Consider the following 27201-nt stretch of genomic DNA (forward strand, 5'->3'; position numbering starts at 1 on the left):
TTTTAATGGAATATCCTGAACATATCTGTTAAGTCCATCTGGTCTAATGTGTCATTCAAAGCCATTGTTTCCTTGTTTAGTTACTGTTTAGATGATCTTTCCATTGATGTAAGTGGGGTGTTTAAGTCCCCTACTATTATTATGTTATCACCAATGGGTTCCTTTATGTTTTTATTAATTGTTTTCTGTATTTGGGTGCTCCCACATTGGATGCATAAATATTTACAGTTGTTTTATCTTCTTGTTAGATTTTTTATTTGATTTTTGATTATACAGTGCCCTTCTTTGTCTCTTACTACAGTGTTTGGTTTAAAGTCTAGTTTGTCTAATATAAGTATTGCTACTCAGGGTTTGTTTTTTTTTTAAATGTCCATTTGATTGATAAATTTTTGTCCACCCCCTCACTTTCAATCTGCAGGTATCTCTAGGTCTAAAATGAGTCTGTTGTAGGAAGTGTATAGATGGGTCTTGTTTTTTTTTTATACATTCTGAACGCTATGTCTTAGTTGGAGTGTTTAATCCATTTACATTCGAAGTGATTGTGTGTGTATTATATATATAATATCTGTATAATATCTATATATCTGTCTCTTGCCATTTCATTCCTTGTTTTGTCATTGTTTCTGGAGGTTTATTCTGTTACTTTCTTGTCTTTGTCACTTTAAGTATTTCCTTTCCACTCAAAAAGTCCCCTTTAATATTTCTTGCAGGGCTGGTTCAGTGGTCATGAACTCCTTTAGTTTTTGTTTGTCTGAGAAACTATTTCATCTTCTATTCTGAATTATTGCCTTTCTGGATAGAGTATTATTGGCTGCAGATTTTTCTCATTCAGCACTTCGAATATATCATGTCTTCTGGCTTTCCAGACTTCTATTGAGAAATCTCCAGGTAGTCTTATGGGTTTTCTGTTGTAAGGTAAGGATTTCTTTTGTCTTGCTGCTTTTAGGATTCTTTCTTTATTACTATATTTTGTAAATTTAATTACAAGGTGTCTTGGTGTTGACCTGTTTTTATTAATTTTGTTGGGGGCTCTGTTTGTCTTCTGAATCTGGATGTCTGTTTTGTTCCCCATATTAAGGAAGTTTTTAGCTATTATTTCTTAAAATAAATTTTCTGCCGTTTTTTCTCTCTTCTTCCTCTGTGACTCCCATAGTATGAATATTATTAGGTTTGATGGAGTCACTGAATTCCCTAAGTCTGTTCTTGTGTTGCATGATTCTTTCTCTCTTTTGTTCATCTTCATTAATTTCCATTACTTTGCCTTCTAGGTCACTTATTAATTCCTCTGCTTCTTGAACCTTGCTTTTCATTGCATCCAGTCTGTTTCTAATCTCATTTATTGCACACTCCATCTCTGACTGATTCTTGTTTAACTCTTATCTCTGTGGTAAGTGTGTCACAGATGTGTTCTATTTTTTTCTCAAGCCTAGTGAGTATCCATATGATTGTTGCTCTAAATTCTCCATCAGACATGTTACTTATATCTGTTCCTCTTACTTCTTTGGCTATGACTGTTTCTTGTTCTTTCATTTGGGATAAATTCTTCTGTCTTTGCATTTTGTTTAATTGTCTTCCTTCTTCTCTGTGTTAGGAAAGCCAGCTTTTGGAAATAATGGCCTTATGAGAAAGATGTCATGAAGTGCCCAGGGCCTGGTGCTTCAGGGAGTGTGTCTTGTGTGTGCTTCGTGTGCTCAGCTGTTGTGTTTTGGCTGTGCTATCCTTCAGGTCATTTGTCTGCAGAGGCTCTCCTTGCCTGCTCTTGGTGGTTTTTGTTCCCTGGCCTTATGTGGCAAGTTTTAACCAGATGTGCTCTGTTCTGCTTGTGCAATGAGACCTGACACCACCTCCATGAGAACTGAGGTCCTGTAGAACTCCCTGGTCAGGAGACATGGTGTAAGGAAGGGTTTATGCTGACCTGGTGGGGGAGGGACTCACCATGGTGGGACTGAGGCAAGAGTGACTGAGACAGGCAGTCCCACCAAGGCACAGGGTGTGGGGCTGAGTGTAAGCAAGTTAGGCAGCCAGTGTCAATGCTGCGCTGCTTCTGGCAGGTGGCTCTGTTTTATGCTGAATGCCCACTGAGGAAAATGGTGCTGGCTAGCATTTTTGTTCTTGGACATGTCTCCATGAATGCTGCCTTTTAGGCATGTGCTCCAAGAAGAGTGAATAATCTCCCCACTTTGTGCCCCAGGCACTCTTCAGGTCACTGTTTGCTCGCTGATTGACTCCACATTGTTTCCTTTGTCTCCAGGAGCAACACAGTGCCCCTGGGCTCTATTCCAGCCAAGCCAGCTGCCTTTCATACTCTAGGCTCTAACCCCAACTGGTTGCAAGAACTCACAAAATTCAGCCCCTCTGAATGTTCTTTGGGGAAATGTTCTCCTTGTGCATTTCTTTGTGTGGTCCTCTCTCTCACCACTCTCTCCCTTCTGGAGTATGGCTCCCTCCCCTCTGGAGCACCCGCAATCTGCAATCTGTTTATCCTGTAAACCATGTCTCTGCACTTCCCAACTTCCTTTTTGTGGCCTCGTCTCTCCCTTAATTTGTCAAATTTGTTCTGTCAGTCTTAAGGTCAATTTTTGGGGTATTTAGAATTATTGGAGTTATTTACTTGTGTCTGAGGGACAAGGTGAACCTAGGATCCTCCTATTCTGCTGCCATCTTCCTCTCTCCATTAATATTTGCTTTATCTATTTAGGTGCTCCAAAGTTGGGTGCATAGATTTTTGCAATTGTTATAATTTCCTGTTGGATTGATCTCTTTATCATTATGTAATGCCTTTTCTTGTGTCTTGTTACAATCTTTGTCTTAAATTTATTTCATTTGGTTTAAATATTGATACCCTGGCTTTTGTCATCCCTTCACTTTCAGGCTGTATGTGTCTTTAGTTCTGAGGTGAGTCTCTTCTAGGCAATGTATAAATGGGTCCTTTTTTTTTTAATCCATTCTCCACCTGATGTCTTTTGGTTGGAGCATTTAGGCCTTTTATATTGAAAGTAATTATTATTATTATTATTGCCATTTCGTTCATGGTTTTCTGGTTGTTTTTGGAGTTTTTTTCTGTTCTTTTTTTTTCCCCTCTTGCTCTCTTTTTGTGATTAATGAGTTTCTGTAGTGTTATGTTTGGATTTTTTCTTCATTTATTATGTATCTATTATAGTTTTGGGTTTGTGGTTACCATGAGGTTCATATATAACATCCTAAGTATATAGCAGTGTATATTGAACTGATGGTCATTTAAATTCAAACACATTCTTTAAAAACACTTTTTTTTTTACTCCTCCCTCCTCCACATTTTATATATATGCTGTTATATTTTGCATCTTTTTATTTATAATTTTCTTACATCTAATTATGGCCATTTATTTTCCCTTAAAGAAGTTCCTTTACCACTTCTTGTAAGGCTTGTTCAGTGATGGTAAACTTTTTAAACTTGTTTGTCTGGGAAACCATTTCCTTCAATTTTGAATGATAACCTTGCTGAGTTGAGTATTTTTTGTTGTAGGGTTTTTTCCTTTCAGTAGTTTAAATATATCATTCTGCTCCCTTCTGGCCTGCAGAGTTTCTTCTGAAAAATCAGCTGATAGCCTTGTATGGGTTTCTCTTGTATATAAGTTGCTTCTCTCTTACTGCTTTTAAAATCCTCTTTATCTTTAACATTTGACATTGCAATTATGTGTTGTAGTGTGGACCCTCTTTGATTCATCTTGTTTGGAAACTTCTGTGTTTCTTGAAACTGGATGTCTATTTCTTACCTAGGTTAGAGAAGTTGTGGGCTATTATTTTTTTTAAAATAAGTTATGGCCTTTCTCTCTTCTTTTTCTGTGAAGCTTACAATGTCAATGTTTGCTTGATGTTGTTCAAGAGATCCCTTAACCTTAACCTCCCTTTTTTTCCCCATTTTTTTTCTTTTTGCTGTTCAGCTTGGGTACTTTCCATTGCCTTGTCTCCCAGATCACAGATGCATTCTTTTGCCTCCACTAATCTATGGTTTATTCCCTCTAGTGTAGTTTTTATTTGTTATTCTTCAACTCTGGTTGGTTCTTTTAAAATATTTTCTATCTCTTTATTGAAGGTTTCACTGAGTTCTTTCACTTTTTTCTCCAGCCCTTTGAGCATCTTTATGATCATTACTTTAAATTCTTTATCACACATTTTGTTAATGTCAGTTTTATTTAGTTTTTTCTGAAGTTATGTCTTGTTTTGTTTTTATTGTTATTGTTGTTTTGACACATACTCCTCTATCTCCTTATTTTGCTTGACTTTCTATGTTTGTTTCTATGGAGTCGACCAAACATCTACTTCTCCTAAACTTAAAGGAATGGTCTTGTGTATGGTCATCCCCTCTGTTGGGCTTGATGACTTTCACTGGCTGGCTGGAGCTGTGGCTGTCCAGTGGGCACCTTGGAGGGGCAGGTATAGCTGACATGGGTGCAGGTTGGTGTGGTCCATGGGCTCTAATGCAGTGGGTGCCCTGGAACAACAGCTAAAGCTGCAGTGGGTGCAGGTTGGGGAGTCCCTGGGTAGAAGGATTTGTATTCTGTGTTTAGGGCGTAGAATTAAATATAAATTCATAATATTTTCTTTATAGATTATGTTTAAATATTTTATCTCTTCACTTTTTGTCCATCATACTAGATGTGGTGTATTTGTCTTCAATTACTGTGTTTAGGATTTTGAATCTTTGCATATACTGGAGCTTTGCTTCATAAAGTCTGTTTCTCTGTTATTTAGCACATTAAGTACTCATAAGTGTTATATCTGCATTGTGAATTGTGGCTTTGAGCATAAAAAATGTCCTTCTCTGTTATATTTACATCGTCAGCTATCCCTCTCTTTTTGGTTGTGTTTTCTATTGCCTGATGTACTTTTACCTACTTTTCCACTTTCGGTCTTTTAGAATCACCTTGTTTTAGGCATGTCTCTTGTATACATCTCAGAATTGGGTCCCATTTTCTGCCAAATTGAAAGCCTCTTTCTTTTAATAGATGAGTTAAGTACATTCACATTTATTGATATGACTGACAATTTTAATCTTAATTCTGGTATGTAAGTATGTGTATTTTGTTTTATTAGCTATGTTCATTTCTCTACAAGATGTATGTTCTTGTTCTTGTGTTGGTAATTTTTTTGTTTGTTTGTTTAAGGTTTTTATTTTAATTCTAATGGTTACCTTTGTGTTTAAATCTTTTAAATGCCATTAATTCCCAATTTCCTTTTTAACCTTTACTATCTGGCTACTCAGTTTTTTCCCCAATGTCCTTTATTACCTACCTATTGCCTATACAGTAGTAAGATTTTTTCCCCTATTTTCGTCTTTCATTCAATCCATATATTTGTTTTAACTTTAGATGTACATGTATCTATTGTTAAATGCTGACCACTTGTCTTTTTGCTGAAGTTTTCCGTGTAATAGTGAGTCGTATGAAACTCATTCTCTAGTACAAGGGTAAGTAAACTATGGCCTGTGGACCAAATCTGGCATGCTGCCTGCTTTTTTTCAAATAAAGCTTTATTGGAATATAGTCACACTCATTGAGTTTTTGTTTGTTAATGGCTGCTTTTGTACTACATTGGCAGAGTTATGCAGTTGCAATAGATACCCTTTGGCCCACAGAGCATAAAATATTTACTTTTGGCCCATTAAAAAAATATATGCCCACTCTAGATGATTCCTCACAAAGGGCTACAAGGGTGCTGAAATTCCTAAATTCTTGCATGTTGAAAAACTTTTTTTCTATAGTCTTGATATTTTAAAGACAACTTGGCTGGATTTACATCATTTGTTTACCATTTCTCTCACTGATTCTTAAAAAGATGTTGTTCCATTATTGCCTTGTTTCGTATGTTGGTTTTGAAAGGTGTAATGTCAGTCTAACTCTGTTTTTGCCTATGGGCCTTGATGATTTTATGTTTCTTGAAATCTAATAGTTTTATTAGAATGTACTAGAGCATTTGGTTTTTAGTTTTTTTTAAATGTGACCATTAAAAATTACGTTTAATAAATGAAGTTGAAGAATATTTAGTGACATAAAGAGTTCAAACAGAGTAAAAAATATATATGTATCTACATATGAGAATAGTCAGCACAATCTCATTAAAGCTAAGATGAATGAGCTGAGGTATAGTGGTTTTTGGTTCTCTTTAAAAAACATTACAATTTGTTAGCAGAAATATGATGAGGATATATTGGAGACAAGAAAAATGATTATTTATGAGGGAGAGGTTAAATGCAGAAAGAGACGTAAGTTAGATTTCTCAATATACAGTTTGTATTCAGTTTTGTTTTAAACTATAAGAATGTATTATATGGCAAAAGTAACATTTTTTAGCATTTTTAATTCATAATAATATTTTTATTATATTATGTTATTCACCATACAGTACATCCCTGGTTTTTTATGTAAAGTTCAATGATTCATTAGTTGCATATAATACCCAGTGCACCATGCAATACGTGCCCTCCTTACTACCCATCACCAGCCTATCCCATTCCCCCAACCTCCTCCCCTCTGAAGCCCTCAGTTTGTTTCTCAGAGTCCATAGTCTCTCATGCTTCATTCCCCCTTCTGATTACCCCGCCTTTCTTTATCCCTTTCTTCTCCTACCACTCTTCCTAGTTCTTATGTTCCATAGATGAGAGAACCCATATGATAATTGTCTTTCTCTGCTTGACTTATTTCACTTAGCATTATCTCCTCCAGTGCCGTCCATGTTGCAGCAAATGTTGAGAAATCGTTCTTTTTGATAGCTGAGTAATATTCCATTGTATATATGGACCACAACTTCTTAATCCAGTCGTCTGTTGAAGGGCATCTCGGTTCCTTCCACGATTTAGCTATTGTGGACAATGCTGCTATGAATATTGGGGTGCATATGGCCAACGTAACATTAAATTTAAATTAAAAAAAAGAACTAAAGCATCAGTCATATCAAAGTAGTCCTATATTGACATTTAATATTCTTGTGCATACACATTTTTGTCTGTATGCCTTTTTTTAATGCTTTTAATTCTTCTTTTAAAGCATTTCTTGGAAGATGTGATTTCTTATTTGAAAAGGAACCAATACTTATTTTGTTTCATGGCACTTAAGACCAATTTGTATTTTACTTGTTGTAGTAAAGATTTTCCACACATAACTTCATTTTCATAACATAAATTGCAATTAACAGGGTTTTTTTTGATGCAATGTTCCATGATTCATTATTTGCATATAACACCCAGTGCACCATGCCATATGTGCCCTCCTTAATACCCATCACAAAAACTGGGGATGTACTGTATGGTGACTAATATAACAAAATAAAAATTATTTAATAAATAAATAAATAATAAAAAATAAAAATAAAAAAATTGATATTTGCAAAAAAAATTTTTTTTTGTGCACCAAAAAAAAAAAAAACCACTTTTTTTTTTTAAATCTGATTTTGGCTATATCAGAATTTTAAATTGCAGATGAGTGGAACAGAAAATTAGAAGGGGAAATCATTTGGCATTGATTTCAAAACCAGAGAATCTGAGATCCAAGAAATGTCAGATGCAACATCTTTTAGCTTTGATTCTACTTTTCTGCATTTTTTACAAGTTTCTCAGGGTAATATTTGCATAATTACTTTTCGGAGTTGCATATTGCCTTTAATTTCATGGTTTCCTACAAAATATTTTTCCATTAGAGAGTCCATTACAAACTACCTCTTGAAACTGCTGTGGGAATATTAACCCTAATTTGAATACCATTAGAAAGCTTTCAGGTATTAAAGTGTTCCCCCCACACCAATTTTTAAAGGTGATTTGGTAAGATTTCCTACTTTGCGTCTTCAAGCTTATTCTTTTTTTTCTGTTTTATACAACCCAATATCACTTTTAAATTCCCAGTCACTAGTAGAAATCCTTAAGATCTGCTGATGAAGAGACACAAAGATTTTAGGTTTTGTGTTTTTTTTTTTAAGATTTTCTTTATTTATGTGACAGAGAGACAGCCAGCGAGAGAGGGAACACAGCAGGGGAAAGGGAGAGGAAGAAGCAGGCTCCCAGCCGAGGAGCCCGATGTGGGACTCGATCCCGGAACGCCAGGATCACACCCTGAGCCGAAGGCAGACGCCTAACGTCTGCGCCACCCAGGTGCCCCAGAGATTTTAGTTTTAAATATCAGTTCCAACATAAAAAACCAGGGATGTACTGTATGGTGACTAACATAATATTATAAAAAAAATATTAAAAAATAAAAATAAAAATTCATTCAAAAAATAAATATCAGTTCCATTTTACTATTTTGTTTTTCTTCTTTAGAGACTCCAATAAACAAATATTCCTTTGTTTCACGTTTTCCATTTCCATCACTGTCTCTGTGACTGTTTTTGTTTATTTATGTATTCATTTTTATTCTCTTGGTTGTTTTGATGCCTTTCTCATTGCCCCACATTACATTTTTATTTATATCTACTGTTCCTTGGGTATCTTGTAATTTTTACTCATTTCTGAGAAATCTTTGTATTTTATTTTGTTCCTAAGTTCATTCAACTTTCTGTTTCTCCCTGTTATTTGTCCATTTATGTGTTCTGTTTTTGAATTTCTGATTTTAAGATGGATGTTTGTATTTTTATTTATTTATTTTTTGCATAATATTTATTTATTTTAGAGAGAGAGAGAGGGAGCAGGGGGAGGGGCAAAGGGAGAGGGAGAGAGAGAGTCTTAAGCAGATCCTGCATTCAGCAAGGAGGCTAATGCAGGGCTTGATCTCACGACCCAGAGGTCAAGACATGAGCCAAGGGGCACCTGGGTGTCTCAGTCGGCTAAGTGTCTGCCTTCAGCTCAGGTCATAATCCCAGGGTTCTGGGATCAAGCACCGCATTGGGCTCCCTGCTCAGCGGGGAGCCTGCTTCTCCCTCTCCCTTTGCCCCCCCTCCCTCACTTGTGCTCTCTCTCTGACAAATAAATAAATAAAATCTTAAAAAAAAAAAAAAGACACGAGCCAAAACCAAGAGTTAGTCACTCAACCAACTGCACCACTCAGGTACCCTGATGTTTGTATTTTTAAATGCCTGCTGGAGCATATTATTCTAGTTTGAAGTATGGACTTGCAGTTTTCTTTTGTTTCATAGATGTTTTTGAAGGGGAATTTTCCCCAGTGATATGTGTGAAATTTCAATTCTTGATGTTTTTTTGCTAGCTCTGTGTAGGACTTCACTTTTCTCCTATAAATTTAATGCTACTGGGTTTGCTTGTTTTTTGTTCTTTGTTTTTTTGTTGTTGTTGTTGTTGTTATTGTTTGGTTGTTTTGTTTATTTTGTTTTAATGATTCCTATTTATGGTGCCCTCTTCTGTCAGCAAAGTTTGAGCATTTCTGATTTGTGGGACCCCACTTTTGCCTTATTTTCTTCTTTTTACCTTGACCACTCAATCACCAAAAGAAACTTCTCCTGTCATCTGTGCTCTTTTTTCCCCCGGAAGTTAGGCATTCCCAGGAGGGCCCCATCAGTGCTCCTGCCCCATTACACAGAGCCTCACTGGAACCCTTTCTCTATAGTAGCTTCTCATGTCCCTGCACCATCACCCTGGTCCTTTGCTAGCCCCCATTCTTTCTTCCCTTTGGTTTGCCTCTGTAAAGCCTCATGGTGGAGGGAAGAGGATAATAAGAGTGGTGCTATTTTCTCTTTTTATTTATAGATAATTTGCACTTTTGGTGTTCTCCATCTTCAAGTTATGTGGAAGTCCTGGTTTTGTAGAGTTTTACTTCTCTTTTCTTGTTTATCTTCTCTTTTGAGGAGGAAATTTTGTGAGATGGGCAGTTATACCATTCCTACTGTACTTAGCTACTGACATTGCCAACTTCTTTTTTTTAAATTTAAATTAAATTAGCCAACTTTATTAGTTTCAGATGTAGAATTCAATAATTCATTAGTTGCATATAACACCCAGTGCTCATCACATAACATGCCCTACTTAATGCCTATCACCCAGTTACCCCATTCCCCCACCCACCTTCCCTCCATCAATACTCAGTTTGTTTCTTATGATTAAGAGTGTCTCATGGGGGGCACCTGGGTAGCGCAGTTGTTAAGCGTCTGCCTTCAGCTCAGGGTGTGATCCTGGCGTTCCGGGATCAAGTCCCACATCAGGCTCCTCCGCTGGGAGCCTGCTTCTTCCTCTCCCACTCCCCTGCTGTGTTCCCTCTCTCGCTAGCTGTCTCTCTGTCACATAAATAAATAAAAAATCTTCTTAAAAAAAAAAAAAAGAGTGTCTCATGGTTTTTCTCCCTCTCTGATGACTTCCCATTCAGTTTTCCCTCACTTCCCCTATGATCATCTGCAGTGTTTCTTATATTCCACCTAGGAGTGAAACCATATGATAATTGTCTTTCTCTGATTACCTTATTTTGCTCAGCAAATACCCTCCCGTTCCATCCACGCTGATGTAAATGGTATATTCATTCTTTCTGATGGCTGAGTATTATGTATGTATATATATATACACATACATACATACATACCATGTCTTCTTTATCCACTCATCTGTTGATGGCCATCTCGGCTCTTTCCATAGTTTGGATATTGTGCACATTACTGCTATAAACTTTGGGGTGCATGTGCCCCTTCCGATCATTACATTTGTATCTTTGGGGTAAATACCTAGTAGTGCAATTGCTGGGTGGTAGGGTAGCTCTATTTTTAACTTCTTGAGGAAGCTCCATACTGTTTTTCAGAGTGGCTATACCAGCTTGCATTCCCACAAACAGTGTAAGAGGGTTCCCCTTTCCCTGCATCTGCACCAACATTTGTTGTTTCCTGAATTGTTAATTTTAGCCATTCTGACTGGTGTGAGGTTGTATCTCATTGTGGTTTTGGTTTGTATTTCCCTGATGCCAAGGGATGTGGAGCATTTTTCCATGCGTCTGTTGCCCATTTGTATGTCTTCTTGGGAGAAATGTCTGCTCATGTCTTCTGCCCATTTCTTGACTGGATTCTTTGTTTTTGGGGTGTTGAGTTTCATAAGTTCTTTATAGATCTTGGATACTAGCCCTTTATCTGATAAGACATTTGCAATTATCTTCTCCCATTCTGTAGGTTGTCTTTTAGTTTTGTTGATTGTTTCCTTTGTTGTGCTAAAGTTTTTTATCTTGATGAAGTCCCAATAGTTCATTTTTGCTTTTCTTTCCCTTGTCTTTGGAGATGTGTCTACAAGAACTTGCTGCAGCTGTGGTTGAAGGAGTGTTGCCTGTGTTCTCTAGGATTTTGATGAATTCCTGTCTCACATTTAGGTCTTTCATTCATTTGGAGTTTATCTTTGTGTATGGTGTGAGAGAGTGGTCAAGTTTCATTCTTTTGCATGTAGCTGTCCAATTTTCCCAGCACCATTTGTTGAAGAGACTGTCTTTTCTCATTGGATATTCCTTCCTGCTTTGTTGGAGGTTAGTTGACTATAGGTCATATATCCAACTTCTAAAAGGAAACCACTGTAAGTCAATCAATGAACACCATGCTGGGGCAGCTGCAGGTCGGGTGTATGGAAATTTTACATAGTGTTACTACCCCAGCAGGCTACATAGGTGGGTGGAGTGTGTGTTGTGGAATAGGTAGGAGGATGAAGAGTCAGTGTTTTGACTCCCGGACATGTCCTTTTTAGTTTGCAACTTGATATTCCCATGAATGGGGAGATGGGTCCTTGGCAGTTGAATGGATTTGAAACTCACATGTACTGAGCTCTGATGATCAGGGAGGCACTTTCCCTCATGCTTCATATGCTTAATGCCCTTGTCTCGGCCCCACCTTGAGCTTAGACGCCCAACCTGCCTGTAGGACTGAACTCCACATTCTCGTCTCTGGGAGTTGAGGTTGTGGCAGCCTTAGCACTTCAGTGTTGGCTTGCCCTTACTCCCACTGACTTCCACAGCCAAGTCCTCTGAAATTCCCCTGTTTCTGGGTCTTGGATGAATCCCAGACTCTGCATTGTGCAGTTCCTCCATCATTCAAGGACATCTGAAGCCTTTCTTTTGGAAAGACTTCCCAAGCTCTTATGTTTCAAGATGACAAGTGATCCCTCCTCACTGATCCTAAGTTTCCAGGCACATAGCAGTGCTTGCATCTCTGACTTTCTAATGTCTCCCTGAAAGGCCACCCCTGCCTGGAGGGCAGGGCCTCTGCCTCACCTGCCTGTTCGCTAACAGTGGGCCCTGTGCTAGATCATCCTGGGGCTCAAGTGGGAGGATATTGAAAGCATGAACATGGGAACTTGTACAATGCCCTTGCCAGCTGGTGTCACTGGCTATGGCTCTGGGAGGAACGGTATCTCCACAAAGACTCAGCGTCTGAGGAAAATTATCAACAGTTCAAAAATAGCAGAAGTAAATGCAGTAATCACCAAACTAGTAATCAGTAGAAGTTTATTGTGCATATGGGCAGCAGCCAGTTCTGACATAGAGGCTCTCTCTGTCTTCTCTGGTCATCCAACGTGGTTACCCTCCATTTTAGGGCCCCTCCTGGGCTCAGGGCATCTGTCTCACCTGTGCTGGTTGAGTTCATTTGAAGTGCTGGGCCTGGGGGTGGTGTAATCTTGGGCTCATGTCATCCTCAAGACATAAATCCTTGTCTAGGCTGTGGTCTTTGTTATAGGTAGAAGAAGAGACAAACTATACATATTTGCCCATGGCCACTCATATAACTTCTGCTTCCTTCAATAAACAAGAATAAAGGATGTTGGGATAAAATAGTAAGGTGGTAGGAAGTACTGATAGTGTCCTTAGAAAAAGTTATTTAAATTAAATAAACATGACGAAGCAGCTGTGTCTCAGGGACTACGTGATCATTGCACTTGTTGAGTAGACTCAGTTGGTAATAAATGGTAGAAACTCTTGAGAAGTCTAATGGATGGATGCTAACTCCAGGTACAATTGGATCAAGAAATCAAAGGATATTGTCAGGACTGTGACACTTGCTCTCCCCTCAATATCTGGGCTCTGCTCAGCTTTATTTCCAAGCAGGCTTCTCCCAGGATGGTGTGGAGAAGCCCAGCCCACAGTCTAGTATCTCAGAAAGAGAGACCCTCTCCCAGTATCTTATCCACCTCCCAGGGGCTCTGATGCTCCGCCCACCAGTAAGCAGCCCACAATGGTGCGAGGAAGTAGCTCCAGGTATACAGGGAATGAGGAGGGCTGACTTCCAAAGGGAGGAACTGACGTTTTCTGGGAAAATGAATGTGTATGTGTGTTTGTCAGCTTGACCTGGTGAAAACACTCAACCTAGAAACATTCTGATTTGATGCCTCAGTGTCTGCTCAGGGGGTCCACCACACTGCCCTGTTGAGGTCTTAACCCACTGTATGCTGGCTTTTCCCACAGTCAGAATGCCCTTCCTGGCCTTCCGATTAAGGTCATTTCCCCAGATTAAGGTCCTTCCTCAGTCACCAAATTCATAGTCTATTTTATTGGTGAGTCTTTACACCAATTATTGTTTGTGTGAGGTCTGACTCCACAGGGATGGTTGGTAAATGTTGGGAATGTGCCCATGTGCTCTTGGAGCCTAGATGTAGTCTGTGCATAGGAATATTTGAGGAGTGAAAGGTTTACTCTAAGATTGACAGTTTCTTCTATTTATAGATTTTTCTTGGATTTTTTGTAATGTCACTGAAGCAAACTAAGAACTAGATTTCTTAAAATTCAGCAGTTTATACCTCAACTTGGGGGAAAAAGCATTTAAAGAGTAAATATAATCAGTCAATTTATAATTATGGCCTCAATAAGTTCCATTTAAATGTAATGTATCAAACATGATGATTTGTTGAATAAATCAAATCATAGACACATTTTAATGTTCTGAAAGTTACAAAATCATCTAAGCTTCATAAAAAGAAAGCATTTCATCTATTTTAATTTTTCTTGGAAGTTCCTATTTGCCAAAAAGTAAAACAGTTTTTCTTTCATGATTTTAAAGTTTGCCAATATTATATAGCTGGAAGAACTCAGAGGGGTTCTCATGCTTTCCATAGTTGTGCAGTCTGTGTCACCAGGAGTCCACTGGGTCTCACAGATCATAGAATTTCCATTGCAGAAAACATTAGAGGGGCGCCTGGGTGGCACAGCGGTTAAGCGTCTGCCTTCGGCTCAGGGCGTGATCCCGGCATTACGGGATCGAGCCCCACATCAGGCTCCTCCGCTATAAGCCTGCTTCTTCCTCTCCCACTCCCCCTGCTTGTGTTCCCTCTCTCACTGGCTGTCTCTATCTCTGTCAAATAAATAAATAAAATCTTAAAAAAAAAAAAAAGAAAACATTAGAGATTATTTGATTGAATCCTTTCATTTTATGAATAAAACTCAGGTATCAAACACATCAAATAGCACTCTGTGGGACCCTTTTAGGCACAGTGACCCTCAGTGGGCACTCCAGACAGCTCCCTACCCCTCCTAGACTCCTCAGTCACTGGGGAGAACACATTGTGAATCTTGTGCCTCCAGCCCCATGAGGCTGCCAGTGCCACCCCTTGGTAGGCAGGTCTGAGTGGACTAAACAGCCACATTCTGCTACTGCACTGGGTTTTATGTCCAGGATTTGTGTGTTCGTTTGGGAGGGACCTGCACCACCATCTGCAGCTTCTCTTAGGGGACTATTTACAGGGCACAACTTTCCTGGTCCTGAAGCCAAGTCAACTGTAGCAAGGCCCCAGTCCCCCACGGGCAGGGGAAACATGTCCTGGTGTTCTATTCCACTCTCCCCACCAACTCTGAAGTGCTGTCTGGTCTGGCAGCGTGGCACTGACCTTGGTCTGAAGTCGGTATCCAAGCTGTCCCCATGCCTGGCTGACCTCCAGGTGAGTGTTTCTTCCACCTCCCAGTTTTTTGTGGACATTCCTTTCATTGCTCCTCTTGGCCAAATGTCAGCCTTGTACTTTTCTGTACAAATAGGATGCCGAGGCAATAGCCTTTCTTTGCAGCATCAGGTAGGGCCAGACTGGTTCCTCCTCAGCCTCCTTCTCCCTCTGATGGTGCAGCCAGTAGAGGACAATTTTTTTTTTTTTTTTTTTGGATTTGCCATCACCCTAGGATGTAAAGCTTTGAGCTAAGTTCCAGTGAACCTACAAAAGGACCTTATCTTGAAAGGTCCAAATCCTACAAGGCAGTGGTTATTAGTTTTTGCTGTTAGCAAGACATATGTGTGTGATAGATTTAATCCATTGTACTCAAGTTTCTCTGCCAAATAAATGATAGGATTTTTAAAAAATTGAGTACTAAGTTTTATATTGATTTCCTTTCCTCTATAATAATTTCTATATATTATCAACCATGGATTTGCAAATGCAATTAAGTGTAACTAAAATTTGGTATTAGACATTGTTGACAGTTAAGTAACATAGATCGTAAATTTATGCTCTAATTATAAAATATGTAAAATCATAATTATGATTTTCTCTTACATCTTGTTAAATAATGAGATACATGTTCTTATGTGGACAGGGAACTATTTTTACATTAAGTTTATTGCCATTATAATGATTTCAAAATGAGAAATGCAACTTTTTTTTAATGTTTTTTTTATTATATTATGTTAGTCACCATACAGTACATCCCCGGTTTCCGATGTAAAGTTCGATGATTCATTAGTTGCGTATAACACCCAGTGAACCATGCGATATGTGCCCTCCTTACTACCCATCACCGGTCTATCCCATTCCCCCGCCCCCCTCCCCTCTGAAGCCCTCAGTTTGTTGCTGAGTCCATAGTCTCTCATGCTTCATTCCCCCTTCTGATTACCCCCCCTTTCTTTATCCCTTTCTTCTCCTACCAATCATCCTAGATCTTATGTTCCATAGATGAGAGAAATCATATGATAGTTGTCTTTCTCTGCTTGACTTATTTCACTTAGCATTATCTCCTCCAGTGCCGTCCATGTTGCAGCAAATGTTGAGAACTCATTCTTTCTGACGGCTGAGTAATATTCCATTGTATATATGGACCACAACTTCTTAATCCAGTAATCTGTTGAAGGGCATCTCGGTTCCTTCCACGATTTAGCTATTGTGGACAATGCTGCTATGAATATTGGGGTGCATATGGCCCTTCTCTTCACTACATCTGTATCTTTGGGGGAAATACCCAGTAGTGCAATTGCTGGATCATAGGGTAGCTCAATTTTTAACTTTTTAAGGGACCTCCACACTGTTTTCCAGAGTGGCTGTACCAACTTGCATTCCCACCAACAATGTAGGAGGGATCCCCTTTCTCCACATCCTCTCCAGCAATTGTTCTTTCTTGCCTTGTCAATTTTTGCCAGAGAAATGCAACTTTTAAAACCTCCTGAGATGATTGCTGATATTGGATATCCAGGTTTACTTGTTCATTTTTTGTCTATTTATTTACATGCTGTTGTACATGTTGCTCTCACAGTGGCATGCATGTGGCATGTTGAAATCCCAGCCAAGCAAGATAAAACTTTCCCGATTGCCTCATCTACCTGCTGCGTTTGATTCTGAGAGGTAACTTTGCTAGGGCCTTATCTTCCGCATACAGAACAAAAAGTGTGATTGTGGAAATGTTTTCATTAAGTGTTTAAAACACTTAAAAGTTTCTTTGAAAAAAATTCAAATTTCAGAATTTTAACTTTAACAAAAAGGGTACTACTCACACTTATTAAAGTTGGAAAATTTAGATAAAAAGAAGATACCTATGCATTACGCACCTTTGAGAGTTATCAATATTTTATTGTATAGCCTTTTTATTTTCTATGTGTATGTTTATTTCTTAAAACAAAATTAGAATCATTTTTTTAAAAATTAGAATCATTTATGCATATGCATAAATTTATAATTAAAGTATAATTACATTCTTTTCCACATCACAATTATACATATTCTCTAATAACTTGCATCTAAATTTTTCCATGCAAATTTATTGCTATATCATCTAAAAAATCATATGGCTATGCCATACTCAGCTGGCATTTTGGATATATTCTACTTTTTCCCCACTTGAAACAGCTCTGTAAAGAGCATTTTTTTTTAAGATTTTATTTATTTATTTGACAGAGATAGAGACAGCCAGCGAGACAGGGAACACAAGCAGGGGGAGCGGGAGAGGAAGAAGCAGGCTCATAGTGGAAGAGCCTGATATGGGGCTCGATCCCATAATGCCGGGATCACGCCCTGAGCCAAAGGCAGGTGCTTAACCGCTGTGCCACCCAGGCGCCCCTGTAAAGAGCATTTTTGAAACTGGGTGACTCCTTCTGATTCCTCTTGCTGTGTAGGGTCTCAGCAAGAAAGAGGTTATGTACTTGAAGGTCAAGGGTTTGGGGAAAGAATGGGTGTGTTGAAGTTCTGCACCAGATAAGAAGAGAAGTCATGACTGCATGGCCCAAAGGGGCGAGGGGAGAGCTGGGATTTGCAGCTCTGGAGAGGGCTGCCCAGCCCTGGTTTGTAGCAGAATGCTCCTAATAGTCTGCAACCTGGCCAGGAAGGAGCCACGAGATCAAATACCCTGACCCTGTTCCTCCCAACTGTGGAGTTCTTCCAGTGTGTTCCATTGGCCAGACCCACACAAGACGTCTAGAAGATAGAAGACCTTGACTGAGGTAGGGCAGGAAGCACGGCTTCCAGATGCACAGAGCCAAGGAGAAGGCTGAGAGTGTGCTGTGGTCAAATGTGGGCTGTTCCAGTTCAGTCCCACACTTGTGACTGTTAGGATCTATTTTTATCCTAGTCCAGGAGAAAACCACCTGTCCCCAACACAAGAGTGGCATAATATCCCATCAGCTACTGTGCAATGTGGGGTGATGTTGATTCAGTTATACCCAAAACTTGAAGTGTTAGCTACTCTAGTGCTCTTCATATATGGCAATGGGGAATAAAGGGCAGGGGTGGGGGAAGAAGCAGTGAAATATCATAACGCATATCTGCTTCCATCCCAGCTTCTAGAGCTGACATGAAGTCTGGATTGTTAACCTTCTCTAATGTCGTCTTTGCCTTACCCTGCTACCACCTCAGCTACATGGATTTTATTCATTGTTGGAGGTGACCCACACCTTCATTCCCATAGGATCTGAGTCCTTGGTGGTCATGTCTTCACTGGAGTACCCAGGTGTCCATGGATTAGGACTGACAGAATTCAAGGAAGCACCTACGTGAATGCCCCGCTTCTGGACAGTTCTCCTTGCCCCTATGAGGGAATAGCAGCCCAGCTCCCTCTGATAATTGGGATTGGTCGTCCTGGATAGCAGAGGCACTCCTCTTGTCTGCTTGATGGTTACAGCATATGAGGATCCCAACAGGACACAGGATGATCTCAGCTTCCAACATAACAGCACTTTCATTGTGCTGTTAGCTGCATTTCCTGAGCTCAAGACTGTAGAGACAGGGAGCAAAAATTCATTAACTGGATTACTGGGTATAATAGCAAAAAGGACCCCTCCCATCGCTACCCTTTGGTTCCTGCACTCATGCTTTCCAGTAGGTATTCAGGAGGTAGAGACATATATTGTTCATTTGTTTAAAGCATACACTGCATGATGTAGGAGGACACCCCAAGTTTGCAGAGTTTCGTGTTGCAGTAGCAGGTAGTGCAGCTGAACCTTCAGCAGGCCACCATTCTATTGAGTCCAGTGTTTCTGGGTAGTGGAGCAAATATTAAGACCAGTGGATTCTGGTATGATGTACTTCCTTCATTGCAACAGGAATTCCTGTCAAGGGAACTGGGGAGGAAACCAAGGATTGTAAAGCGAAATCTGAAAGTCAGTAAATGATGGGGCTAGTTGAAGCCTTGCAGGATGAGAAAGGAAATTTTTATCTGTAACATGTATTTTTTTCAACGTAATTACAAGAGCCCTTTAAACAACCCAGATTGATTCTCTTACAGTTGTGGAGACCAGAAGTCTGAACTCAGTGTTGGCAGGAGGTTTCAGAGGAAGTCTAAACTGAGGGTGTTACTTCTGAGGCCTCACAGGAAAATCATATGATTTTTCTCCTTAAACATATTAATCTGGTTGGTTACAGTGGTAGATTTTCAAATATTAAACCAGTCTTTCATACCTGGAAGAAATCCCACTTGGTTATGGTATATAATTTTTTCATACATTTGTGAGTTCAGGTTTTTTTTAACATTTTGCCAGAAATTTTTGTATTTGAGTTCATGAGATACACTGATATGTAGTTTTATTTTTTATACTAGCTTTTTATGATTTAAGCTTCATAAAGTGAGTTGAGAAGTCTTTCCTCTTATTTTCTGGAAAAGATTGTATAGAACTGGTGTTAATTCTTTAAGCATTTGGTAGAATTCCCCAATGAAACCATCTGAACCTAGAGATTTTTTCCTTCCTTCCTTCCTCCCTCCCTCCCTTCTTTCCTTCTTTCCTTCCTTCCTTTCTTCCTTCCTCCCTCCCTCCCTTCCTTCCATCCTCCTTCCCTCCCTCCCTTCTTTCCTTCCTTCCTTCCTTCCTTCCTTCCTTCCTTCCTTCCTTCCTTCCTCTCTCTCTCTTTTTGAGATTTTAAGTTATGAAGTTGACCTTTTTAAAAGTTAAAGAGATATTCTATCTCTTTTTCTATCTATTTTATCTAAGTTAAGTTTTGATATTTTGTGTTTCTTGAGGAATTGGTCCATTTCTTCTTAGTTATTGAAGTCATGGGCATAAAGTTGTTGATAGTGTTATTTTTTTTTTAAGATTTTATTTATTTATTTGAAAGAGAAGGAGAGCACGAGTGGGGGCAGGGGCAGAAGGAGCAGGCGAGAAGCAGACTCCACGCTGAGTGTAGAGCCTAATGTGGAGCTCCATCTCAGGACCCTGAGATCATGATCTGAGCCAAAGTCAGACACTTAACCCACTGAGTCACCCAGGTGCCCCAATAGTATTCCTTTACTATTTTTTAATGACTACAATATCTGTAGTGAAATTCTATATTTCATTCTTGATATTGGTAATTTTGTATCTATTTGCATGTTGTCAGTCTTTTTATAAGTTTGCCAATTTTATTGATTTTTCCCAAAGAAAGACCTCCTCCCCACCATTGGTTCAATCTATTGTGCTTATATTTTAATTTTTTGATTTTTGCTTTGATCTTTATTATTTCCTCCCTTCTGCTTCATTTTGGTGCCGGCTGCCTAACAGTGCCTGGCAGTGATAAGTGCTCAGTAAACATTTGTCAAACAAATAAAGGAATGAATGGGACTGAGCAATGTGGAATATTGCTTTATGAGGATTTTACATTTATAAAGACTTATTTTATAAATGGAACTGTGTGTCCGGAGATATAATAGTCATTCACAATAATTATCACAGGTGCTGTGTGGAGAGTCATTCTTGGATGGATTCATCTAAGAAGGCTTCTTGTGAGGATATTTTTATAAGTCTTAACCTGAGAAGAAAGAGAAAAAAAAACCCAGTCTCTCAGCAGTGTTAGGAAGCTTTGGCGATTTCTTGGTTCCTAAGCAATGAGTTATCCTTTTAGGCATGTTCATGTTTGTGTCCATCTCCTTCTTTGGGTGTCTAGGATGTTCGGAAAGTCTTCCTGTGCATCTAGATTTATTTGTGTCTTTGTCAGTAGGACATCTTTAGCTATGCCAAGAGTCTGTCACTGAAAATAATAATAGTGCTAATAATAAGAGGGATAAAGGCTCTAATTTGTAGATGTAATTAGATACATGTAATGTATAATTTCATGTAATAATTTCATGTTAATAGTTAATAACTCATGGCAAATTCCAAACCACACTTCACTGCAACATTCCAATTTCCCCTTGGCGATCCATCATTTTCTTATATATAAATTACTTTTTGGCATAAGTTACCTTTATTCATAAGCCCTGAGGTTTATAACATTGAAGTCATATGTTTCTTATATTCTCAACTGTGTTAGGAAATGTTAAGACCAAATGAGACATAATGTGAATGAGTGAAAGAGGGTTAATTCACTGGAAGAATCAATTTTGAGGAGTTCTGGCAGAGAGCACAGTAGCCACACCTGAGGGGCAGAGACTGACTACCAATATATTCAGATTACAAGTTCAAAAATACCAATGGCTCATTCTTCTTGCCTTTGGGGAAAAAATAACAAATATAGAAACCACCCCCTTAAAAAATAAAACTAAGCAAATGAAAACATAGGAAAACACCACTATTGCTACCAAAAACACTTAATAAAATTTTCTGTTCAGTTTTATTGCTTTAGTGTTTTTCAATAAGTATCCAAATATCTCTTCCGTGGAATATGAAAATAGATAGAATTAGTTTTTAAGTTATAAATGCCTTCAATGGATCTCTGATTCAGTGTGAAGGAACAACATAAGAAGTTTATTTTTAGAGAATGAGCGTGGTCGTCTAGCTTTTCTGTGAGGCACCTGAACACAAAGGTCATTTACAGACATGATTGTTAGTGAGTTCACTGGGAAGATACATGCATAATTCTGGGGAAAAATGGACACACAGGTATTTTCATTTTTGGATGTTTGCAGCAAAAAGGATTTATAATGAGCTCTTTATCAAGTTCAGTAATCTGTTTCTAACCTAACTGTGACATTCTCTAAAAATAGTGCTGTGAATTAAGTTCAGTTAAAATAATTTCAGTTGTAATGTATTCCAAATGTTTGTGAAAATAGCTGAATATATCAGCTGTTAAAATGTCAGAACTTTCAATATATTTGAGAGGTTTTAAAAATCAGGGTGTGTGTGTGTGTGTGTGTGTGTTTCCGATCAGGTCAGATTTTGATGGGGATGATTTTGAAATAAGATAAGATACCATGAAAAAAGAAGAAACCAGCAGGGAAAGGTAGATCAGAGGGTATCTGATAAAAGGACCCCAAAGAGCACATGACTTTCTATTTGACCTCTTGAATACTAATATACTTGTGCTTCCACCTTGGTACAATTGATGGTCATGGGACTTTTAAGCGTTTCCTTTCAAATTCTGACAGGATTCAGGTTGACTCGCATCCTTCTCTCTTTATCCAGAGTTGCTATGTGACTCATGCTGACCTCTGTTACCCGGCAGAGGGCTCTAGGATGGACACAAGGTCTAGCTATGCCCCTGCCAGATCCCTGGGTGGTGATTAGGGGTCCACAGATCAATTGCAGAGGATTTGACAGAGGAGAAATAGCACACTTAATCTATTTTTTAATCTAGAAGTTACCTGAAGGAAGAGTATTTTAACTGAGTTATATAATAAGAAAGAATATTGAATTCTAGTTTTTCTTTGGGGGGTATAAACCTATTAAAGTTTATTCCTCTCTCTGATTGCAACTGAAACTGTGGACAAAATACAAAACCCAAGTATCCATGGACTCTGAAAAATAAACAAACCCAGGTGGATTGTGGAAGGGATTTAATACTTGGAGAAGTGACCCCCTTGAGGTGATTTTTTTCTCTCTCCCAGACCTCCCTCCAGGACAGCAAGCCTCAGTCATAGCATAGCATAGTGGCATAAATGCCCAGCACTCCCACAGTTTCCTCATCTTTCCACCCAGAGAAACCAGGGAAAGTTGCACCCATGGGCTGAAGAATGAGCGAATCTCAGAGAAGAGAGCCAGGGAATCCCACACCCCCAATTCTGTGCATGAACATGTACAATTCTGAATAATACATGTGTGGCACAGACCCAAACCAGCCTAGTGAAGGCCTGGAGAACTATTTGAGTTTAGAACTATTCATACAAGTCTCTAACTCCTGTATGCTAGACAGGCACAAATCAACATAGCAAGGTTTAAAGAACTCAACAGAAACTTGAACCATATGCACAAGTTTCCAAGTGCCGAACTCAGCATACGTGAGATAGACCGAAACTATCATGGAAAATATGAATTTGAACCACTATCCATGGAAAGTGAGACAGAAATTGTGGTCTGAACTTAACTTCTAACTGAAAAAGGAAAGAAAAGAATAATCTCCAGAAGATTATAACAGGACCCAGAGTCTACATATCTTAACATTGACAATATCCAGGAAATGCCAAAGGACTCAACATACAAAGAATGAGGAATATATAATTAATTCTAAAAAGAAAAAAAACAATAAATAGATCTTAATTGCAACATGATCCAGATGTTGAAATGAAAAAATATATAGTATCTATTATAGACATTGTTGCTATACATAAACAATGAAGCATGGAACACTACATCAAAAACTAATGAAGTACTGTATGGTGACTAATGTAACATAATAAAAGAAATTAAAAAAAAGTATCTATTATAACATGCTCAATGAGGTAAAGAGAAAGAAATTTGAAATGAATGAAAAGATAGGAATCTTTAAGAGAGAAACAGAAATTGTAAAACAGAAGCAAATGCAAAGGTCAGAACTTAAAAATACAACATTTCCATTAAAAAAAAACTTTATGGCTTCAGTAACAGAATGAATATTACAAAGGAAAAGGTCAGTGAATCAAAAATAGAACAATGTATGTCATCCAGTCTGAAGGGCTTGGTAAAGAGTCACATATTTATTTCCTTTGCCATTTTATAAAGGAGTTCTTATTCGATAGTTCTATTTTGACTTCTTTTCAATTAAGAAATCAGTTACTTTGAACCGAGTTATTAGATATAATGTTCAAGTATTTTGAAGATTTTTCCTTTATGTTGTCTTATGCTGCATACCATGAACCTTGATATGTGGGTTAATTACATGGCACTAAATATATAAGTAGATAGTTGTTTATAGGCACACATCAAGGTGTGGACATAATACTGTGTATGTGTATTTATGTATATGTATGTATGTGTATACACACATACATAATCATCTCTATTCGATATCTAGCAGGAAGTTTTAATCTGGTTTAGACCTCTGGCTTTTCTTTCACTCAATAGTATAGAATGAAAGAAAAGATGTGACTAGAGTTAATTGTTTTGCAAATTAAAAATTCTATTTATTTATGGATTATTATAAATCAGTGATTCTTATCAGGTGGTTAGGGCTGATTCTGTGGCACCATTGGCACTGCCTGGAGACATTTTTGTTGTCATGCTGGGGACTGGAAGCCAGGGATGGTAAACATCATCCCACAATGTATAGGACAGCCCCCACAATAAAGAATGATTTAGTTCCTAATGTCAACACTGCTGACTAGATTTATGAACAGATTTATCTAAATACATTTATCCTTATGATTTTCTTGATATAATAGAAAACTTGGTTGGGAATAATGATTAAAAAAAACCAACATTTAGGTTTCACAGCTTTTAAATGAAGGCAAGCAAACAGCTCTACACGTGGATAGGGAAGTTGTAAACTTGTATTTAAACATGGTCAAGCTGATGTTTTCAGTATTTATAGTCATTGAATGATGACATGGTGACATCACAGTGCAAAGGCCATATTTGAGAGGTGCAAGGCAGCAGTGTCATGCCCACGTTTGGTTCTCTCTCGGTGCTTACTGTCCGGGATCCATCGTGAGCAGCCCAGCATCCCTTCCATGACTGGGACCAAGGCAGCACCTGAGCAGGACAGCTCTTGCACTTACATCTCCTTCATCTAATCTCTCTACTACCTTTCCTTGGACACAATTTTCTCAATCTGTCTAGTACTGAGAAAATAATTATGTGCTGCAGTTAAGTATTTACTTTCTTTCTCTGACAGTTATAAAAACCATGCATTTTCTTTGATTCTTCTAAAACTCTAACTGTGATGTTGAACTTCAAGAAGAAACTTGGAACGCAACTTACTTGAAAGACCTATATGGAGTGACATTTCATTATGTATAGTTGAACAGTGATCCTATACACCGATCCTAAGGAGATGGCATTCCATTCGAATTTAAATTTAACGTGGACAGTAACATAAATCAATGAGAAATTCCTGCCTGTGGTATTGTACTTTCTTTTCAGTGAATCTTCAGTGTGCCTATCCGATAGTAAATTATTTATAGACTGAGTATTTGAGTCTCATCCTTTATAAGACATGAGAGCCTGGACCTGCCTTATGTTCACTTCTTTTCATTTTAAAGACATGTTTTTTGAAAAAATTTGCATATATGCTCAGTTTTAAACTGATTCTCATCATATATCCATTTCTTCTAGGCACTGGCACATCTCCACTTAATAGAATATGTTGGAGAACAGACTGCTTTGCTAATAAAGGTACATTAAATACTGCAATAGAATGTGCTTCAGCCACTGTTACTTTGATTTTGTAAAAAAAAAAAAAATCTAGTAAGAATAGGTCACGAATTATGTAAAAATTATAGCAGGGAACATTTTTTGTCCTGTGTAGCCTGGAGATGAAGGAAGACTTTTTCCAAAGAATATATAATTACAGATGCCTGCAATTTTGATACTAGCCTTCAGTTAAAAACCGTCTAAGGAGAGCAATAGAGACACCAGTGTTAGTAAGTGAATGCACAGCCCCAGGGCTCTGCCAGGACATAAGTTCTGTGTAACCAGTGTGTGCTGCCACCAAAAATGAGGCCACCCTTCTCGCCTCCCCAGGGGCTAGATGGCTTGGGTGTGGCTGGGAATCACTCTCCTCAGTTTCTTATAGACCCAGGTGAGTCTCCTGGTATTAGCCAAGAAAGCCCAGGCTGGTCTTGTTTGCACACCTGGGTCTGCCTTGGTCTTCTCCTGTGTGGAAGGGAAAAGACTGACAGCTCTGTGAGTCCCACATGTCCTATCATCACATTATCTGTGTGTGTGATTTATCAATGCTGCTATAATATGTAGCACTGCTATTATCTGCTCCTTTCCAGATGGTCCCAGAGGATCAGCGCCTCACAACTGCCATCATCTTGGTAGTCTGGGTTTCAGCCATTGCATCATCCTTGATTGACAACATCCCATTCACCGCAACAATGGTGAGTTGCACCATTCCTCCATGTGATAAGGACCCGACTTTCAGCCTGGACACGATCTGGGCTCACCAGAGGAAGCAGGGAATGAACCTTGTCCCTTTGCTACACTCATAGCTCTAGAGGAAAGATGTGGCAAAGCTTGGGGCCAGCTGGGCCAGGGGTGCTGAGACCACACTGTAGGCTGGAACTCATGGGCAGTGCATCAGTAATTAGTTGTTTCAGGGTTAGCCCAACTGAGAGCTGCCACACCTCATGGAAAAGACCATCTGTTTATATTTTTCTTTTTTAAAGAAAACTGTAAGATAACAAAGACAGGCTGGTTGAAGACATTCATCCTTTATTCCCTGTGAATACAGAAGCTGTTCTAATGGCCTGTGTGGCTTCTCACGCTTGGCTTGGGCTGGATTTTGAGTTCTCTGTGTGGTCCTGACCGCAGCTGAGATTGGGATACACATGAAAGGCCTTATACAAGGATGACGAGCCCTGTTCCTGCTGTGTCTTCTGATATCACTGATAAGTGTACGCAGAACTGTAAATCCCTGGCGTGACTGTGTAGAGGCAGGAATGGGAGCTTGCATACAGGAACCCGGTGTCCTGTCATGAACACCTGAGGCTCCAGGTGTGCTAAGCATGCGTGAACACTCCTCATGACTGGACTCTGGACAGGGGAATTTTCTCTGTTCTTGTGACGTTGAGGGCCCAACCATACTCCTGCACAACAGCCTGTGCAAGGGGGCTCCCATCACCTTCATCCCCTTGTATCACATTGGGAATCATGTGGGACCCAAGGGAGTAGAGCAGAGAACCTGGCAGTGAGGAGTAGGGAGTACTTCTCTCTTTCACAGGAACTTAGGCTGACCTGGCACTCGATGTCACTCACTCATTGCCTGAGATGGTCTGCAGGTTGACGCTCTAGTTACCTAGCTATTATTCTTTCATGATCTGGGTTTGGTAATTTTGAGCTAATTTTGTGGCTGTTATTATTTTGTCATGGAGTCCTGAGTTAGAGAAGTTGTACAGATGTTGTTGAATGTTCTGGTTTGGTCTCAGCAGGCACTATCATGACTGTGGCTGTGAGGCTGTGGCCCCGCAGAAGGCCAAGGGCAGCAGCATTTCTCCAGCAGACTAAGGCAGCTGGGCCCTGGGCTTCTGAAATGCCAGGTCAGCTTCTGTGTGCCTTCCATTCTCAGATGAGGTATCTCCAGCTACACCCTGCCTCCTAGGGGAAGCTTCTAGGTTTCAGCACCCAGAGCTTCTCTGGGAGTGGATGAGAGGGTACCTATTGTTAGAAATTTAGGCTCCCCCATTTTAAAAAATATGACACTTTTGATGTTTTCATTCTAACAATTAATTTTGTTACCTAAAATTTAAATTTAAAAAATCAAGACAATCATGGAAGATAGTATAACAAATATCTATATGCTCACCCCCCAAAATGAGGAAATTCAAACAT

The 27201-nt window shown here is 39.0% G+C and overlaps 1 protein-coding gene across 1 annotated transcript in view; it reads left to right on the top strand.

Annotated features, from left to right (window-relative positions):
- OCA2 (OCA2 melanosomal transmembrane protein) overlaps nt 1-27201 on the top strand; it is a 456357-nt gene that overhangs the window by 275948 nt on the left and 153208 nt on the right. The window contains exons 20-21 of the mRNA XM_008706322.1: nt 24982-25041; nt 25647-25751. Coding sequence (XP_008704544.1) covers nt 24982-25041; nt 25647-25751 — 165 coding nt within the window. The remainder of the gene's footprint in view (nt 1-24981; nt 25042-25646; nt 25752-27201) is intronic.

Source organism: Ursus maritimus, unplaced genomic scaffold (genome assembly GCF_017311325.1).
Source record: "Ursus maritimus isolate PB19 unplaced genomic scaffold, ASM1731132v1 scaffold_27, whole genome shotgun sequence".
In the NCBI taxonomy this organism is placed as follows: domain Eukaryota; kingdom Metazoa; phylum Chordata; class Mammalia; order Carnivora; family Ursidae; genus Ursus; species Ursus maritimus.